At 37.4% G+C, this 14,326-nt stretch overlaps 1 protein-coding gene across 2 annotated transcripts in view; it reads left to right on the top strand.

The window, feature by feature from the left end:
- LOC140739032 (ras GTPase-activating protein 1-like) overlaps positions 1-14,326 on the top strand; it is a 117,547-nt gene that overhangs the window by 68,461 nt on the left and 34,760 nt on the right. For both annotated transcript variants that reach the window (XM_073067013.1, XM_073067007.1), the window contains exons 9-12: positions 2,490-2,568; positions 5,738-5,858; positions 7,558-7,714; positions 12,244-12,331. In XM_073067013.1, the coding sequence (XP_072923114.1) occupies positions 2,490-2,568; positions 5,738-5,858; positions 7,558-7,714; positions 12,244-12,331 (445 nt within the window). The remainder of the gene's footprint in view (positions 1-2,489; positions 2,569-5,737; positions 5,859-7,557; positions 7,715-12,243; positions 12,332-14,326) is intronic.

Here is a 14,326-nt window from a genome sequence, read left to right as displayed (position 1 = left end):
TGAGGAAACCCTTTTCTATGTTATGGATGTAGTCTACTTTGAAAATAATCTTGATAATTTGTGTTGGCTTGGCTAAAATTACTGGAACATGACTATAAAGCCTGATATTAGACTTACTGAAATAATTCGAACAATTTCTGAAAATAAGTTCAAGTTTATTGTCATCTGACTGTACGTATATACAACCAAATGAGACAATGTTCCTCCAGACCTGGTAATGATCCCCCAACTCTTCCTCTGCTATTGACAACAGCATTGGTGCTTTTTAATGCTGAGCTCGTCAATTTCATTAACTTTGCCAATAACTTCTACCCTGTCTGTATGTTCATTTAGTCTATTTCTGACAACTCCCTCCCCTTTCTCAATCTGTCTCTATCTCCAGAGACCAACTGTCAATGGGTTATCTTGACTTTACCTCTTCCCACCCTCTATCTTCTGTAAAAATGCTATTCCGTTTTCTCAGTTCCTTTGCCTGCACCACATTTGTTCCTAGGATGCAACTTTCCTTTCCAGGATATCAGTGATGACATTAGGTGTCCTTAAAAAAAAAAATGGTATTTCCCTTTCTCCACTATTGATGCTGCCATCACCCACATCCCCATTTCCTGAGCAGTTGCTCTCACCCCACCTTTCCGCTGTCTTAATAGAGTTCCTCTTGTCCTTACCTACCACCCCATGATCCTCTGCGTCCAACACATTATCCTTTGTAACTCCCACCATCTCCAAAGGGATCCTACTACTAAACAAACATATCTCCACTCCCCCTCCTTTCTGCAGGGATCAGTGACTACCTTGTCCATTCATCCCTTCCCACTAACCTCATCTGCTGGAGTCGTCTATAGTGTCCAGTGCTCCTGATGTGGCCCATTGGTGAGACCCAGCATAAATTGGGGGACTGCTTCATCAAGCACCTCCATTCTATCTGCTGGAAGCAGAACTTCCCTAGTGGCCAAACGTTTTAATTCAGATTTCCATTTCCATTCTGACATGTTGTCCTTGGCTGCCTCTTGTGCCAAGAAGAGGCCACTCTCAGAGTGGAGGAGCAATGCCTTTATCTTATTGGGTTTCTTTCAACTTGATGATAAGGTTTTTGAATATTGATTTCTCCTTCCGCTAACTATTTTTCCCCTCCTCCTTCCCTCTTATATTCCCCACTCTGACCTTTCACCTCTTCTCACCTGCCTATCACTTCCCCCCAGTTCCCCTCTTACTTCCCTTTCTCCTATACGCCACTCTCCTATCAGATTTCTTCTTCTCCAGCCCTTGGCCTTCCTACCCACTTGGGTTCACCAACAACCTTCAAGCTATCTTCCTACCCTTCCCCCACCTTTATATTTTGGTGTCTTCCACTTTCCTTTTCAGTCCTGAAGAAGGGTTTTGACCCAGAACATCAAATGTTTATTGATTTCCATAGATACTTCCTGACCTGCTGAGTTCCTCCAGTATTTTGTGTGTGTTGCTTTGGATTTCCAGCATCTCCCAGATTTTCTTGTTTTCATAATTTTATTCCTATTCTGCTTCCTGCTCATTCAGGATTTGTACTGCTTCTCAGTCTATGCATTGCCACTACTTTGCTACTTAAACTCTCTGTATTGTCATTGAGCTGATTCAAGCCAAAGTTGTTCTCTTCCTTGCAAGTGGAGCAAGTGATGGACCTCCTCCATCACTACCATTCAAGGCCCTAAACAGTCCTTCCAGGTGAGGTGACACTTCACTCGCAAGTCTGTTGGGGTCATTTGCAGTGTTCAGAGCTCTCAGTGTGGCTTCCCATTTTAATTCCACTTCCCATTCCAATATGCCCATCCATGGCCTTCTCCACTGTCAGGATAAGGCGACACTTGGGTTGGAGAATAGCACCTTGTATTCTTTTTGTGTAGCCTTCAACCTGATGGCATGAACATCAATTCCTCAAACTTCCAGTAATGCCCCCCACCTCACTTCTCCATTTCCCATCACCTATTCCCTCTTTCACCTTAATCTCCTTGCCCACCCATCGCCTCCCTCAGGTGCACCTTCCCCTTTTTTCTTTCTTCCATGACCTTCTGTCTCTTTCACCAGTCAACTTCCCAGCTCTTTACTTCATTCCCACCCCCCAATCGAGGTTTCACCTGTCACCTGTTGTTTCTCTCTGCCCTCTCCCCACCTTATAAATCTACTCCTCAGCTTTTTTCTCCAGTCCTGCTGAAGGATTTCAGCCTGAAATGGCAACTGTACTTTTTTCCATAGATGCTGCCTGGCCTGCTGAGTTCCTCCAACATTTTGTGTGTGTTGCTCAGATTTCCAACATCTGCAGATTTTTTTCTTGTTTGTTCTATTTCTGGTGTTTTCTTGTGTTTGAAGTACCTTTACTTCAGGATTCTGATGAGAAATTACTAACTGAAATTCATTTGAGAGCCATTATTTTGAATTTTTCTTGCAATAATTTAAAACATTTAGTACTGTTAGTATTTTTAAACTGTTAATTTAAAGCTATGATTACTTTATTATAGCATAGAGGAAATCATTGAGCACTATAGGAAAGAACAGATTGTGGAAGGTTATTATCTTGAAGATCCTGTCCCCCTGCTGGTGAGTTAAAATTTATATAAAGCCAGAAAATATTCTGATAAAATGAGTTGATTTTAATAGTACATTTTAATCTTTCTTATCTTACAGCTCTCTTATGATATTTTATGGCTATCTGGAGAAAGTAAACCTCAGTTGTGTTCTGCGTACACACTTTTATAATAAAATGAACCTATGAACCTTTTTTTAAGTGTTTCTCTGCTTTGTCATAAGACTTGTTTAAATGTGTACAAGTCTATAAGACTTAGCAGAATTAGGCTATTCACGCATTGTGTCTGCCCTGCCATTTGATCATGGCTGCTTTGTTTTCCCTCTCAGCCATATTCTCCTGCAATCTTTTGCTCTTAGTAATCAAGAGCCTATCAACCTCAACTTTAAATATCCCCAATGTCTAGGCCTCCACAACTGCCACAGACTCACCACCCTCTGTCTAAAGGAATTCCTCCTCATCTCTGTTCTAAAGGGATGTCCTAATGTTCCAAGGCCGTGGCCTCTGGTCCTAGACTTTCCCACTACTGGAAACATCACCTCCACTTCTATTCTATCTAGGCCTTTCATTTATTGTCTAGGTATTTATAGAATGTAAGTGGAACAATGTATATATTGATTCTAATTTTTGTTATTTCTACAATTTTAAGTGTACGTTGTTAAGTATTTTAATATTTTCTTGAATAAATTAAAATGCATTCAACATTAGATTGAGTCCATGGATTTTAGATGCTAATAAATATAAACAAAATCCAAACATATATTCTACAAGAGAAATTATATAATAGGTTGAATGGTGTGATGAGCATTATTAAAGATGAGAACATTTGCTTATATGTTACAGTTTAGAAGAAGAAACTTGTTACAATTTGTTTATCTATTGTAGAAACAGAAAAGGTCATTAAGATCTTTGAGCTTGCTCTGCAGTTGATTACAATCATATCTGATCCCTATCTCAATATCATGTCCCTTCTCTCTTCCCATATGCTCTGATCTTTTGTCTTTGTATCTAAAAATCTCTCTCTCATGCTTAAGTATGTTCAGTACCTTGTCTTCCACTAATTTTTCTGGTAGAGATTTTTTTAACAGGTTCTTCACCCTTCCAATTAAAGAAATTACTTTTCATCTTGATAACTTACTCCTGGTTCCAGACTACCAGCCAGAGGAAATTCTAATGTCTCTATGACATAACTGCTTGCTGCAATACCACATTTACTTTTGGTGGTTTATGTTCAGGAAATACCCTTTTGAATGTCAACATTTCCTGAGCCATCTCCCATTTTAAATAATTACTTTCTGTTCTTCCTTCTGCAGTAGATATTTTTACATTTATCAATCAAATTCTGTATTTCCATGTATTTGCCTACTCGTGTAACTTGTCGAAATCATCTTAAAGCATCCTTAAGCCCTTCTCAATAATGTTGATCTGCCCCAGTTGGGTATTAAATGCTCATCAAAATGTTTAGGTATATTTTGAATCGCTAGAGTCCACGTACTGATTACTATTAGCAACTAGTGGAGTATATTTATCGCTTAAACAAAGACCCATTTATTCTTGTTATATTTCTTCTCTGTCAACTAGTTTTTATCCATGCCAAGGGATTATATCCAATCTCATGTGCTTTAATTTTCACAGTAAACTCTTATGTGGATTTGATCAAAGGCTGTCTGAAAATCCCAATACACCACATCCAATAACTCTTCTCCTAAGCTACTAGTTACATTCTCAAAACAAATCATATTCAATTTGTCAAATTTTTTCATTGTTGATGGCACTGTGGGACAGCTAGTAGGGCTGCTGCCTCATAGTTCTCGCTGTTTCCAAGGCTCAATCCTGCCCTCTGGTGCTGAATGCAAGAAGTTTGCACATTATTCTTCTGCCATCGTGGGTTTCATCCAGGGGTTGCAGTTTCCTCACACATCTCAATGATGTAGATTGGTACACTGTTTTATCTCTTATCAGTTGCTTCTCGTGTAGTTGAGTGCTAAAACTTAGAGAATTGATGGGGAGAGTAAAAAATGGGATTAATGTAATTTGGTTCCTGATGATAAGCTGCAATTGTAGAACAGAGCCCCATTTGCATGCTGTATGGCTAAATCCATATTGACTTTGTTTAGTCCTTTTGACAAATTCTAAATACAAAGTTATATCCAATATAAAGACTCTTGCTTTTTTCCTCCTCCTGATATTAGGCTAATTGGTCCTTTTTCCTCCCACTCCCTCTTCCTCTTTTAAGCATTAGGATTGTATCCTCTAATCTGCACAAATTGTTCCATAATTAAGACAACTTTGGAAGGTAATATCTAGTGCATCTGTTATTTCCAGACAAGCTTGTTTTAGTAATCTAGGATTCACATCATCATCTTCCATTTCCATTAATTTCTGCGGCATATTTTCCTTACTAACACAAAGCTCCTTTTAATTTCTATATTTCATTAGATATAGCATTCCTAGAATGTTATTTGTGCCTACTTTTCTGATGACAGACCCATAAATGCCCAGCCATTCCTTTGCTGTCCAATATATAATTTCATTTTTTGTACTGTTACAATGCTATCAATGTATTCTGTTCCAGATTTAGGTTCCTGTACTCCCAAATAAACATAAAGTTAAGCAAAACAAACAATAAATCTCTATTAACCATTTATAAACTGGAAAAAAACTTATTACCTACAATGCTTGATCTCTGAAATTTTGTTTTGGCAAAAATAAAATTCAGATTATATTCAGGCCAAATAAAATAGCAAACTTATTTTCTTTATCAATAATCATTAAACAAGAACAGTTATTGTTAATCACCAGTTTAATTTTGATTTTACTAGTGTAAATTTGGTTAAAATTACATTGAGATGGCAGATAGGGGTCCTGATTTGATATTTATACTGAAGAATAAAGTGAGCTGACAGAATTTGAGTTACTTTACTGTGACATTCACGAGCTGTTTCTGTTTAGTGAATATATTGAATGCGTATATATAATTGTGATCTAATATTAATAGTATCTTTGGAATAGATAATGAATTGGAGATCGTCTTACAACTATGTTATTTAGACCAGTGTATTTAGTATTCAGATGTTCAGTCTGTTAATTCATAATTTCATTTTCATCTTTTGTAGATCCTATTTTTAAGTTGTGAAGAGATGGAATGATACAACTAATAAAAGATTTTCAATTTTATTTTAGAATCAAGAACAAGTTGTTGAAGATTCTGTTGATGGTAGAGAAATATACAATACAATCCGGCGCAAGCCAAAGGATGCACTTTATAAGAATATAGTAAAGGATGGCTACCTCTGGAAAAAGAGTAAGGAAACCATTTCAAGAGGTTGTTGATATTAACTTCATATGGCTTTAAACATTCTGCTTACAGAGGTCCTTTGACCAGATAGTACTGAAAAGTTTTTTCCCCCTGTTGAGTTCATAAATGTGAGTAGTGGCATAGCCCCTTATTTTACATTAAAAAAAATGTTAACTTGAAATATCTACTGAACACATGATAAATATAAAACAGACAAGAAAGGCTGTTAATCTAGACACTGCAAAATTCATCTCCCTCTGACAGCTTAAGTTGACTCTTGGTGCTCTAGTTTCCTCCCTTATTGAAAAGATGTGCAGGTTAGTTGGCTACTGTCAATTGCCCCTGCACACAAAGTTCATGAGAATGTAATTAGGTTGATTAGTGTCATTATTGGGTGATTGATGGTCAATACAGACTCTGGATGGAGAGCTCACTTGCTTTGATTGCTGGTTTTACTTCATTTAATTTTCTCTTTGCAGTCATTCAGAATTTTGGCAAATAGTTTTTAACATTGTTCCCATGTTAAAATGTCTAAATTTGGTATAAAGTATATTTGATGTGATCTTTTGTAATGAACCAGTAGATCATGCAGCCTCTGAAAATGTGGCAGGCTGAAAGACAAAAAAGTAGGGGTTAAAAAGTAAATTAAAGATTATCTTTATTTGTCATGAGTACATTGAAACATGCAGTGTATACATTTTGTGTATTACTGAAGTGTTTAGATATCTTTTTCTCTCCTTGAGGCACCCATGTCCAAATCTCAGGCTCCATCTCTTCAGCACTGAGCCCAAGTTCCACAAGGCGTAGAGACTCGGTGGTCTCCGTGCATTACAATAATTTGCATTAGGGATATTTGCAAGATGCTTAGGTAGGCACATGGATGATAGAAAATTAGAGGGTTATGTGAGAGAGAAGGATAGGATTGCTCTTAGATAGGTAAAATGGTGAGCACAACATCATGGACCAAAGGCTCTGTATTGAGCTGTACTCTTGTTATTTGATGGAAATAAATGCAAATTGACTTATCTATCCAAAATCATCTTGTCAAAGTCTGTACTTCCAAAATTCTGCACTAAATCGGCCTCTGCTTCATTATTGTATATTCCTTGTGGGCCAACTGATGGTGTAGTGGCATCAGCACCGCACTTCAGGGCAGATAGTCTTGAGTTCGAATCTGGCCTGGTCCCATCCTGGGCAGCAGTATATGTACAGATGAAAGGCCTTTCAATCTACTTCCGTATCTTGATATGAAAACCTTATGCACATCGACCCCCATGAGTCAACAGCACTCAAGAACAATATTCCTTGTAACTGTTTATCTTGTACAAAATATGTATTATTTTCAATGGGGGAATTTGGGTAAAGTTTCTGTTCCTGTGAAGGTGAATAGACTGCAGTGCAGTGTGCTTTCATGCTTTTCTTGCGACCAACGAGTAGGTGCTATGGAGCTTGGTTCATTCCAACTTCTATTTGGAAGCTTTCTCTATTTCAGCTGCCTGATACTGAATTGTAACGTAATGTTTCTACATTGCTTTATTTTTCTGTCCTTTTCATGACTTGTATCAGACTACATTTCAGCTTGATACCACCATGTAAATAAGATCAGCTATATTGTGATGCCAGAACTAATGTTGCTGTGTATTTTGAAACAACCTTTATATTTTTCTGAAAAACTATACAAACTTTTCAATGTTATTTATTGTAGGCAAAAGTAAACGATGGAAAAACTTGTACTTCATTTTGGAAGGGAATGACTCCCAACTAATCTACTTTGAAAGTGAAAAGAGAGCTACAAAGCCAAAAGGATTAATTGACCTCAGTGTTTGTACTGTGTATGGAGTTCATGACAGTCTGTTTGGCAGGTAAAGATATTTATGAACTTTATCTTTTTTTAAAAAAAACAATCTCAATGCAAGATATATTTAACATTAATCATTGCTTTTCCCATACCCATGGTTAGCATTCTGTGGTATTTGCTTTGGAAAGTATTCCTTTATCTGACTTTTGACATTCTTCTAAACATGTTTCCTGATTAAGATTCTGATCTAAAGATGTTAATGGAACTTAGTACATGTTAACTTGATTAACCTACACAAACTAATGTTTCCTCCCAGTAACTTATCTGATTTGGTTTATATTGAAGTGCACATTAATACCAAACCAGAAATATTTAGTGATTTGATTATTTAGCCACAGTTCAATACAATGCAAATACTTAATGTTCAGTAAGGAGTTTATGATGCATATTAATGTATATATGAGAAATGTATTCATAGGGATCTTGCAGATTTCTTTTCACTCCATTTTTCATTTCTAAAGAAATCTGATTAATCCAGCTCAAGATTACACTTGCCCTTGTTTTATATCCTCTTTTTGTCCAAGTAGTTACTAGTGTCATTCTCATACCCATGAATTATATGTAACCAGTCATTAAGTAAGTTTATTGAAAATTTTCAAAGTTTGTGCTTGAGTTAACTGAAATACTGTAAATGTTAGGCTTGTCAGGGATATATGCTGTCAGTAGGCTTCCCTACTGAAGGAATGTAATCTGGCTGTGGAGCCTCATGATGAGGAGTTGATCACCTAACTCTAATAGAAGAATTTTCAGATCCTGAGTATTGAGGATCTTCAAAGAATTCTATTCCCCAAAATCTCTGAAGATTGCATCATTAAGTATACTCAGCTAAGACAGATTTTTTGATTTTAGGGAAATAGAGCATTATGGGGATCAGACAGGTGGAGAAAGATAAGATGATTTTGACTTTGTCGAATGCTGAAGCAAAGTGAGGGAATGCTGCTGCTACTTGTGTAAATCTGTGATTAGCACAGGAGTTAATTTTATTAATTTTTAGTACATCAGGAACTAGTATTAAGTAGAGTCAAAAACAATGAAATTAAAGTTTCATTCAATTATGAGCTTGCAGTACAAAAATCACATACAATTTAGTGCACTGGAGATAGCATCAAAGTAAGTTTGCTGATAAGTATTGGTATCAACAATGTTAGTTAATATATTTCAGAAACTTGTCCAAAAAGTCAGTTGTTCAATTTACTTTCTCAGTATTATGAAAATGTTTTTGCCACTATGTGATATCTTGTAATTGTTTTTGTGGTCATAAAGTGGCCACTTAATATGTATCACCTTCATAGGATCATTGCAGGAAACTCAGATAGCATTATATTAGGAAAGTTCAGCACTTCTGAGGTAACAAAGTTCACCCAATGCTGTGTTGAACTTGCAGCCAATCCTTCCCTTACTCTTGAAGCATCTGACCCAAAAAACATTTTTCACTTGCCTCATCTAATTTTCCTGATCCTCAGCTCAATGGCTTTATCCTTCTTTTACCATTCAATCCCAGGTCACAGCAAAGCACTCTCGACACTCACACACCAAGAACACGTAATAAATGTCCAGTCCATCTGCCCAAACTATAGCTTAGACCCAGTCCAGCTTCCAGCTGTGATTATTTTTTTCCCCCTTATCCTACCCTCAAAAACCCATCTTCTTGTCTACTGGGCAACACATTTTCATTACCAAAAAATACAGCATATTTCATTGCATTGGAAGTTGGAAATGGGGAATGGCTTTCTGTGCTGGTGTTGATTTTCTTATTGCATTGACTATCTGGTATAGCTTTTGAGTGCAGTAGAGTTTCTGATCCATAGGCAGAACAAAGCTTTGCTGTTCAAAAAGTACAAAGAGTTAATATCTAGGTTTAAGAAACAAAAGATTACTGAAGAAGTGGCTGAAACCTTGAATAGGTCAAGAATAAAATAGTTATGATTTAGAGAAACTTTAAATACAAAATATTGGAAAACATTGTGGTAATGAATTGGGTTCTTGACCTGTTTACCTCTACATATTAAGATACAGAGATCCTTTTAAGTTTGTGTTGGTTTGGATTTGCAATTTTAGTGAGATTGGTTAAAAATAGTCACTTTGTGTTTGGACAATTATGTCACAAATCTGAGGTGTTATTGTGAAAAGTTGGGATGTCATGTATGACGTATTGGTTAAGCTGCATTTAATGTGTGCAGTTCAGTTGCCATACCGCAGGAAAGATTGATTAAGCTAAAAAGAATACAGAAAATATTTGCAAGGGCATTGCCTGGATTGCATTGCTTCTAATGAGCTCGGACAGGCAGAGTGTGATTTTCCAGAGGTAAAGAAGTCTGAGAGGTAGCATGATAAGGGTATATAAAATTATGAGAGGCTTTGATGGGGCAGATAGGCAGTGTCTTTTTCCTGTGGTAGAGGTGTCACGAACTATAGGTCATAGATTCTCTCTCTCTCTCTCTATTTAAACCTGAGGATAAACCTTTGCACACAGAATGACTGATATCTAGAATGGACTGTCAGAGGAAATAGGAGCATTTCAGAAGAATTTAATAATCTTGAATAATAGAATTAATGCAGGGACATGGGATGAGTATATAAGAGCATAAATTCATATTCAATTATCGTTCATCTGCTCCTGAATACAGCCAAATGGAACCGTTCTTCCAGGGCCAAGGTATGAAACACATTACCGACAGTCACAAACAACACAAGGCACATATAGCACATATAAGATGGCAGTAAACATAGTCACACAAAAATATAGCCCAAGTCCCTGATTGACATGTCCTTTAAAATTGATGGTGCATGGGTATTGTCAGCAAGAACTGGCAGTTCTCAGCAGTCTGTTGACGAGTGTATGCACGTAATCCAGCTTGTTTTCCTAGAGTGAATACTGGAGGGCAGATCAACGGGAAGGGCCAGCCCATAATCCAGCAAGGACGCCATAACACACTGCCTCTGCGTCTCTCCTCCTGGACTGGCAAGCCTGCAGCTAAGTCCTAGTCCTTGCAAGGCCATGTAGCTCCCCTGCTGTTAGTCTCGCCAATAAGCCAGTGAACCAGACTTGAAGTATTTTACTATGTTTCTATGTTTACATTACAAATGTCCAACAAGGTCTTGCAATCACAAGAAAAACGTCCAAAACAATCTCTCGCTGTTAGACTTCTCACCACCTTCGCACACTGACTCTGGTGCCTTTCTGTAACGGGCAGTAACATGGTCTACATCAAGTTCAGCTCCACCGTTATCAGGCGATTCATTAATGGGGTAGACCTGTGGTACCTGAAGCTTCTTTAATCACTAATTCATGTAGTGCATTACCTAGCCTTGCAAATTCAATGAAGCCCATTGTACCGGTTGTGTTCCTTTGAAAATATCCATTCATGTAACCATCTATGCATCCAGCTAAAGGCCCTTCCAGCCATTTGAACTGCACTGCCCAGCAACCCCCAATTTAACCATAGCCAAATCACAGGACAATTAATAATGATCAATTAATCTACTAAGCCATACATCTTAGGACTGTGGGAGGTAACTAGAGCACCCAGAGTAAACCCACACGGTCACAGGGAGAGTGTGCAGACTCTTTAGAGAGAATGCTGGAATTGAGCTCTGAACTCTGAAAACCAGCATTAGCATGGTACTGACTGCTACCCTACCTAAAATACTTTGTGTAGTAACTGAAGTTTAGCCTTATTTGTGAACTTTATAAATATATATCCAAATACAGACTGATAAGCAGGTACTGGCCAACCAGCCAGACATTGTAATTCTAGACAAGGAACAGAAGAATGCAATAGTAACAGATTTGGCAATCCCAAATGACAGTAACATCAGGAAGAAGAATGAGAAGCTGAAGAAATACCAGGGCTTGAAAGAGCAGACAGAAAGGATGTGGAAGGTTAACGCCAGAGTAATCTCGTGACGATAGGAGCACTTGGAGCCATGGCACCTGGACTAGGAGATTGGTTCCAAGAAATCCCGGGAACATGAGATCTCAGTCCAGGAGAGTGCACTACTAGCCAACAGCAAGGTTACTGCACCGAACCCTCAAGCTCCCAGGCCTCTGATAGAGAACCCAAGATTGATGGAAAAATATACACACATTACCCATAAGGAGTGAAGGGAGGGAAATGTGTATATATGCGTGTGTACTTGATGGTACATATTTTAAAACATTTAAATAGATGTATTCTAATCCATCTTCTTGTCTCTTTCAAATTTGAATATATTTGTCATTCTCTCTATTTCTGATGCAAGTACTTTCTTTCTTTCCCCTTTGTTAGCTCTCATCATTTTCATTGTAGAGAAACTTACGATAGTAATGAATAAAATAAGTTCACTATTTGAACTTGCATACTGCCATAGCATTGTTTTATTTTTAATATAGCATCTGAGGTAATATACATCTTTGGGGAAATTATTAAATGTATTGGGTTATGATTGTTGCAGTTTATCTGAAGATAAATTTGGAGATATTTGCCTTTGTGCAGTGACAGACTTTGCTCCACATCCATAGATTAATTTGTTTATTGTGGTTTTTTTTTGTAGGCCAAACTGTTTTCAAATAGTAGTGCAGCACTTTAGTGAAGACCAATACATCTTCTATTTTGCAGCCGAAACTCCAGAACAAGCACAGGTAGATTTCATGAATGTTAAATTATTTTAACTTTCAGACCATGTATTAAATGTATTCTGTCAACACATAGTTAACCACACCTTTCATACCAAAGCCATGGGTGACAATATTTCAATCTTGTGGAATACTTACTTTTTAAAGTTAAAGTTGTCACCGTATAGAACCCTGAGATTCATTTTCTTGCTGGCATTCACAGAAAATACAAGAAACACAATAGAATCAATGAAAGGCCACACCCAACAGGATGGCCAGCAACCAGAGTACAAAAAAGACAACAACTTGTGTAAATACAAAAAGAAGAAAAAAATTAATAATAAATAAGCAATAAATATCTAGAACATGAGCTGAAGGGTCCTTGAAAGTGAGTCCTGTTCAGTGATAGGGCGAGGTAAATTATCTGCTTAAAGAGCCTGATAGTTGAGGGGTAATAATTGTTCCTGAACTTGGTGGTGCAAGTCCTGAGGCTCCTGTTCAACCTTACTGGTGGCAGTAGTGAGAAGAAAGCATGGCCTGGTTGGTAGGGGTTCCTGATGATGTCGACAAACAAATCGGTATGTTTCTGTTTTATTCATATTAGCAAAATGTTGAAATTGAAGACATAATTTAGATCAACTTTTCATTTAAAAGGTCCTTCTGTGTTCTGTCATTCAAGAATCAATTAGAATGAGTTGGGTCACTACTGAAATTCAAGAGGGAAATCCTAGTAACAGCTTGTTCAAGAATAACAGCTCTGTGCAAGAAAATTATGTTGGAAAAGATTGTTCCCTTCCACCAGTTATACCTTTTTTTGATTAAGGGAACTTTTATTTGCATTGAACAACTGCTACTTCAACTCAACTCCCTCTCTCCAAAGCAGAGGTACAGCTACAGGATTGGTCATACAAGGATATCCTTTGAAACCTCCTCCTGTCAACACTCTACCAGCTTTCTAGTTTTTTAATCTGTGATTCATAACACAAACTATGATTATAAATCCTACTTGTACTAAAACCTCGGGCAATGTGGCCATCTAGCCTTCATTTCAGGACCGTATTATCAAACTGATATGCATTTAACTTCTCTTAAAGGGCTTTGCTTATCACTAAAAGCAGTTGAATCCCATGAGTTCACTATTGTGATTACTGTGTCTTTCTAGGTTGCCATTTATTGAGTGAGTGCCCTACTTGTCCTTTCAAAGCATATTCAATGTTTTCAACAGTTGAGGTTTTGCTGTGCCTGGCTTTCTCTGACATGGCTGTAGTAAAAGGTGAAACGGTGCTGTTTGAGCACTTGAACACTGGTAGAAATGATCTTCTGTCTCCTGAATGTAGAACAGTACAGCACAGGAACAGGCCCTTGAGGCAACAATGTCCATGCAGTGAAAAAGAATACAATAAACATCCATGTCTGTGTATGTAAACAAAAATAAGATCTATAAATGAAGCTCAGCTTATTTGGATGGAAAAAGCAGAAATTAGGAAGAAAATTTGGACCTCAGTTAGTAGTATCACAACTTATAAGCATTCAGTCTTTTTATCCAGGACATCATCCTTGGAAAAACCCTAGATTAGGGCCCAGATTACAAAACCTGCCATTTTTATGTTCCATCTTTGAACAACTTAAACTTGCATTGAGGTTAGTTGTGCAACTAAAGAGTAAATCTAGGGCATGTAGGGTCTCAACCTGAAACATCAACAGTTCCTCTCTCCCAATGGGTGCTGCTTGACCCATTGAGTTTTTCCAGCAGTTTGGTTTTTGCTCGTGATTTCAGCACTTGCAATTTCTTGTGCTCACTTGCTAAGATTCAGTTTTGCATCATAAGAGAGTTAATAATCAAAGCTATAAATCTATCATGACTCCATCATGCATTATGACACTGTTCTGAATGATTTTCTTTCACTTTTCTTCCTGGTCCAAGTTTGTTATTTTGTACAAAAAACATCAGCTTCCTGTACCAATTAACATTGAATAAAGAATAACATTGGAAATCGAGATATTTAGTTGATTAGTTCTTGA

Source organism: Hemitrygon akajei, chromosome 2 (assembly GCF_048418815.1).
Source record: "Hemitrygon akajei chromosome 2, sHemAka1.3, whole genome shotgun sequence".
In the NCBI taxonomy this organism is placed as follows: domain Eukaryota; kingdom Metazoa; phylum Chordata; class Chondrichthyes; order Myliobatiformes; family Dasyatidae; genus Hemitrygon; species Hemitrygon akajei.
This window is presented reverse-complemented; position numbering and strand designations above follow the sequence as displayed.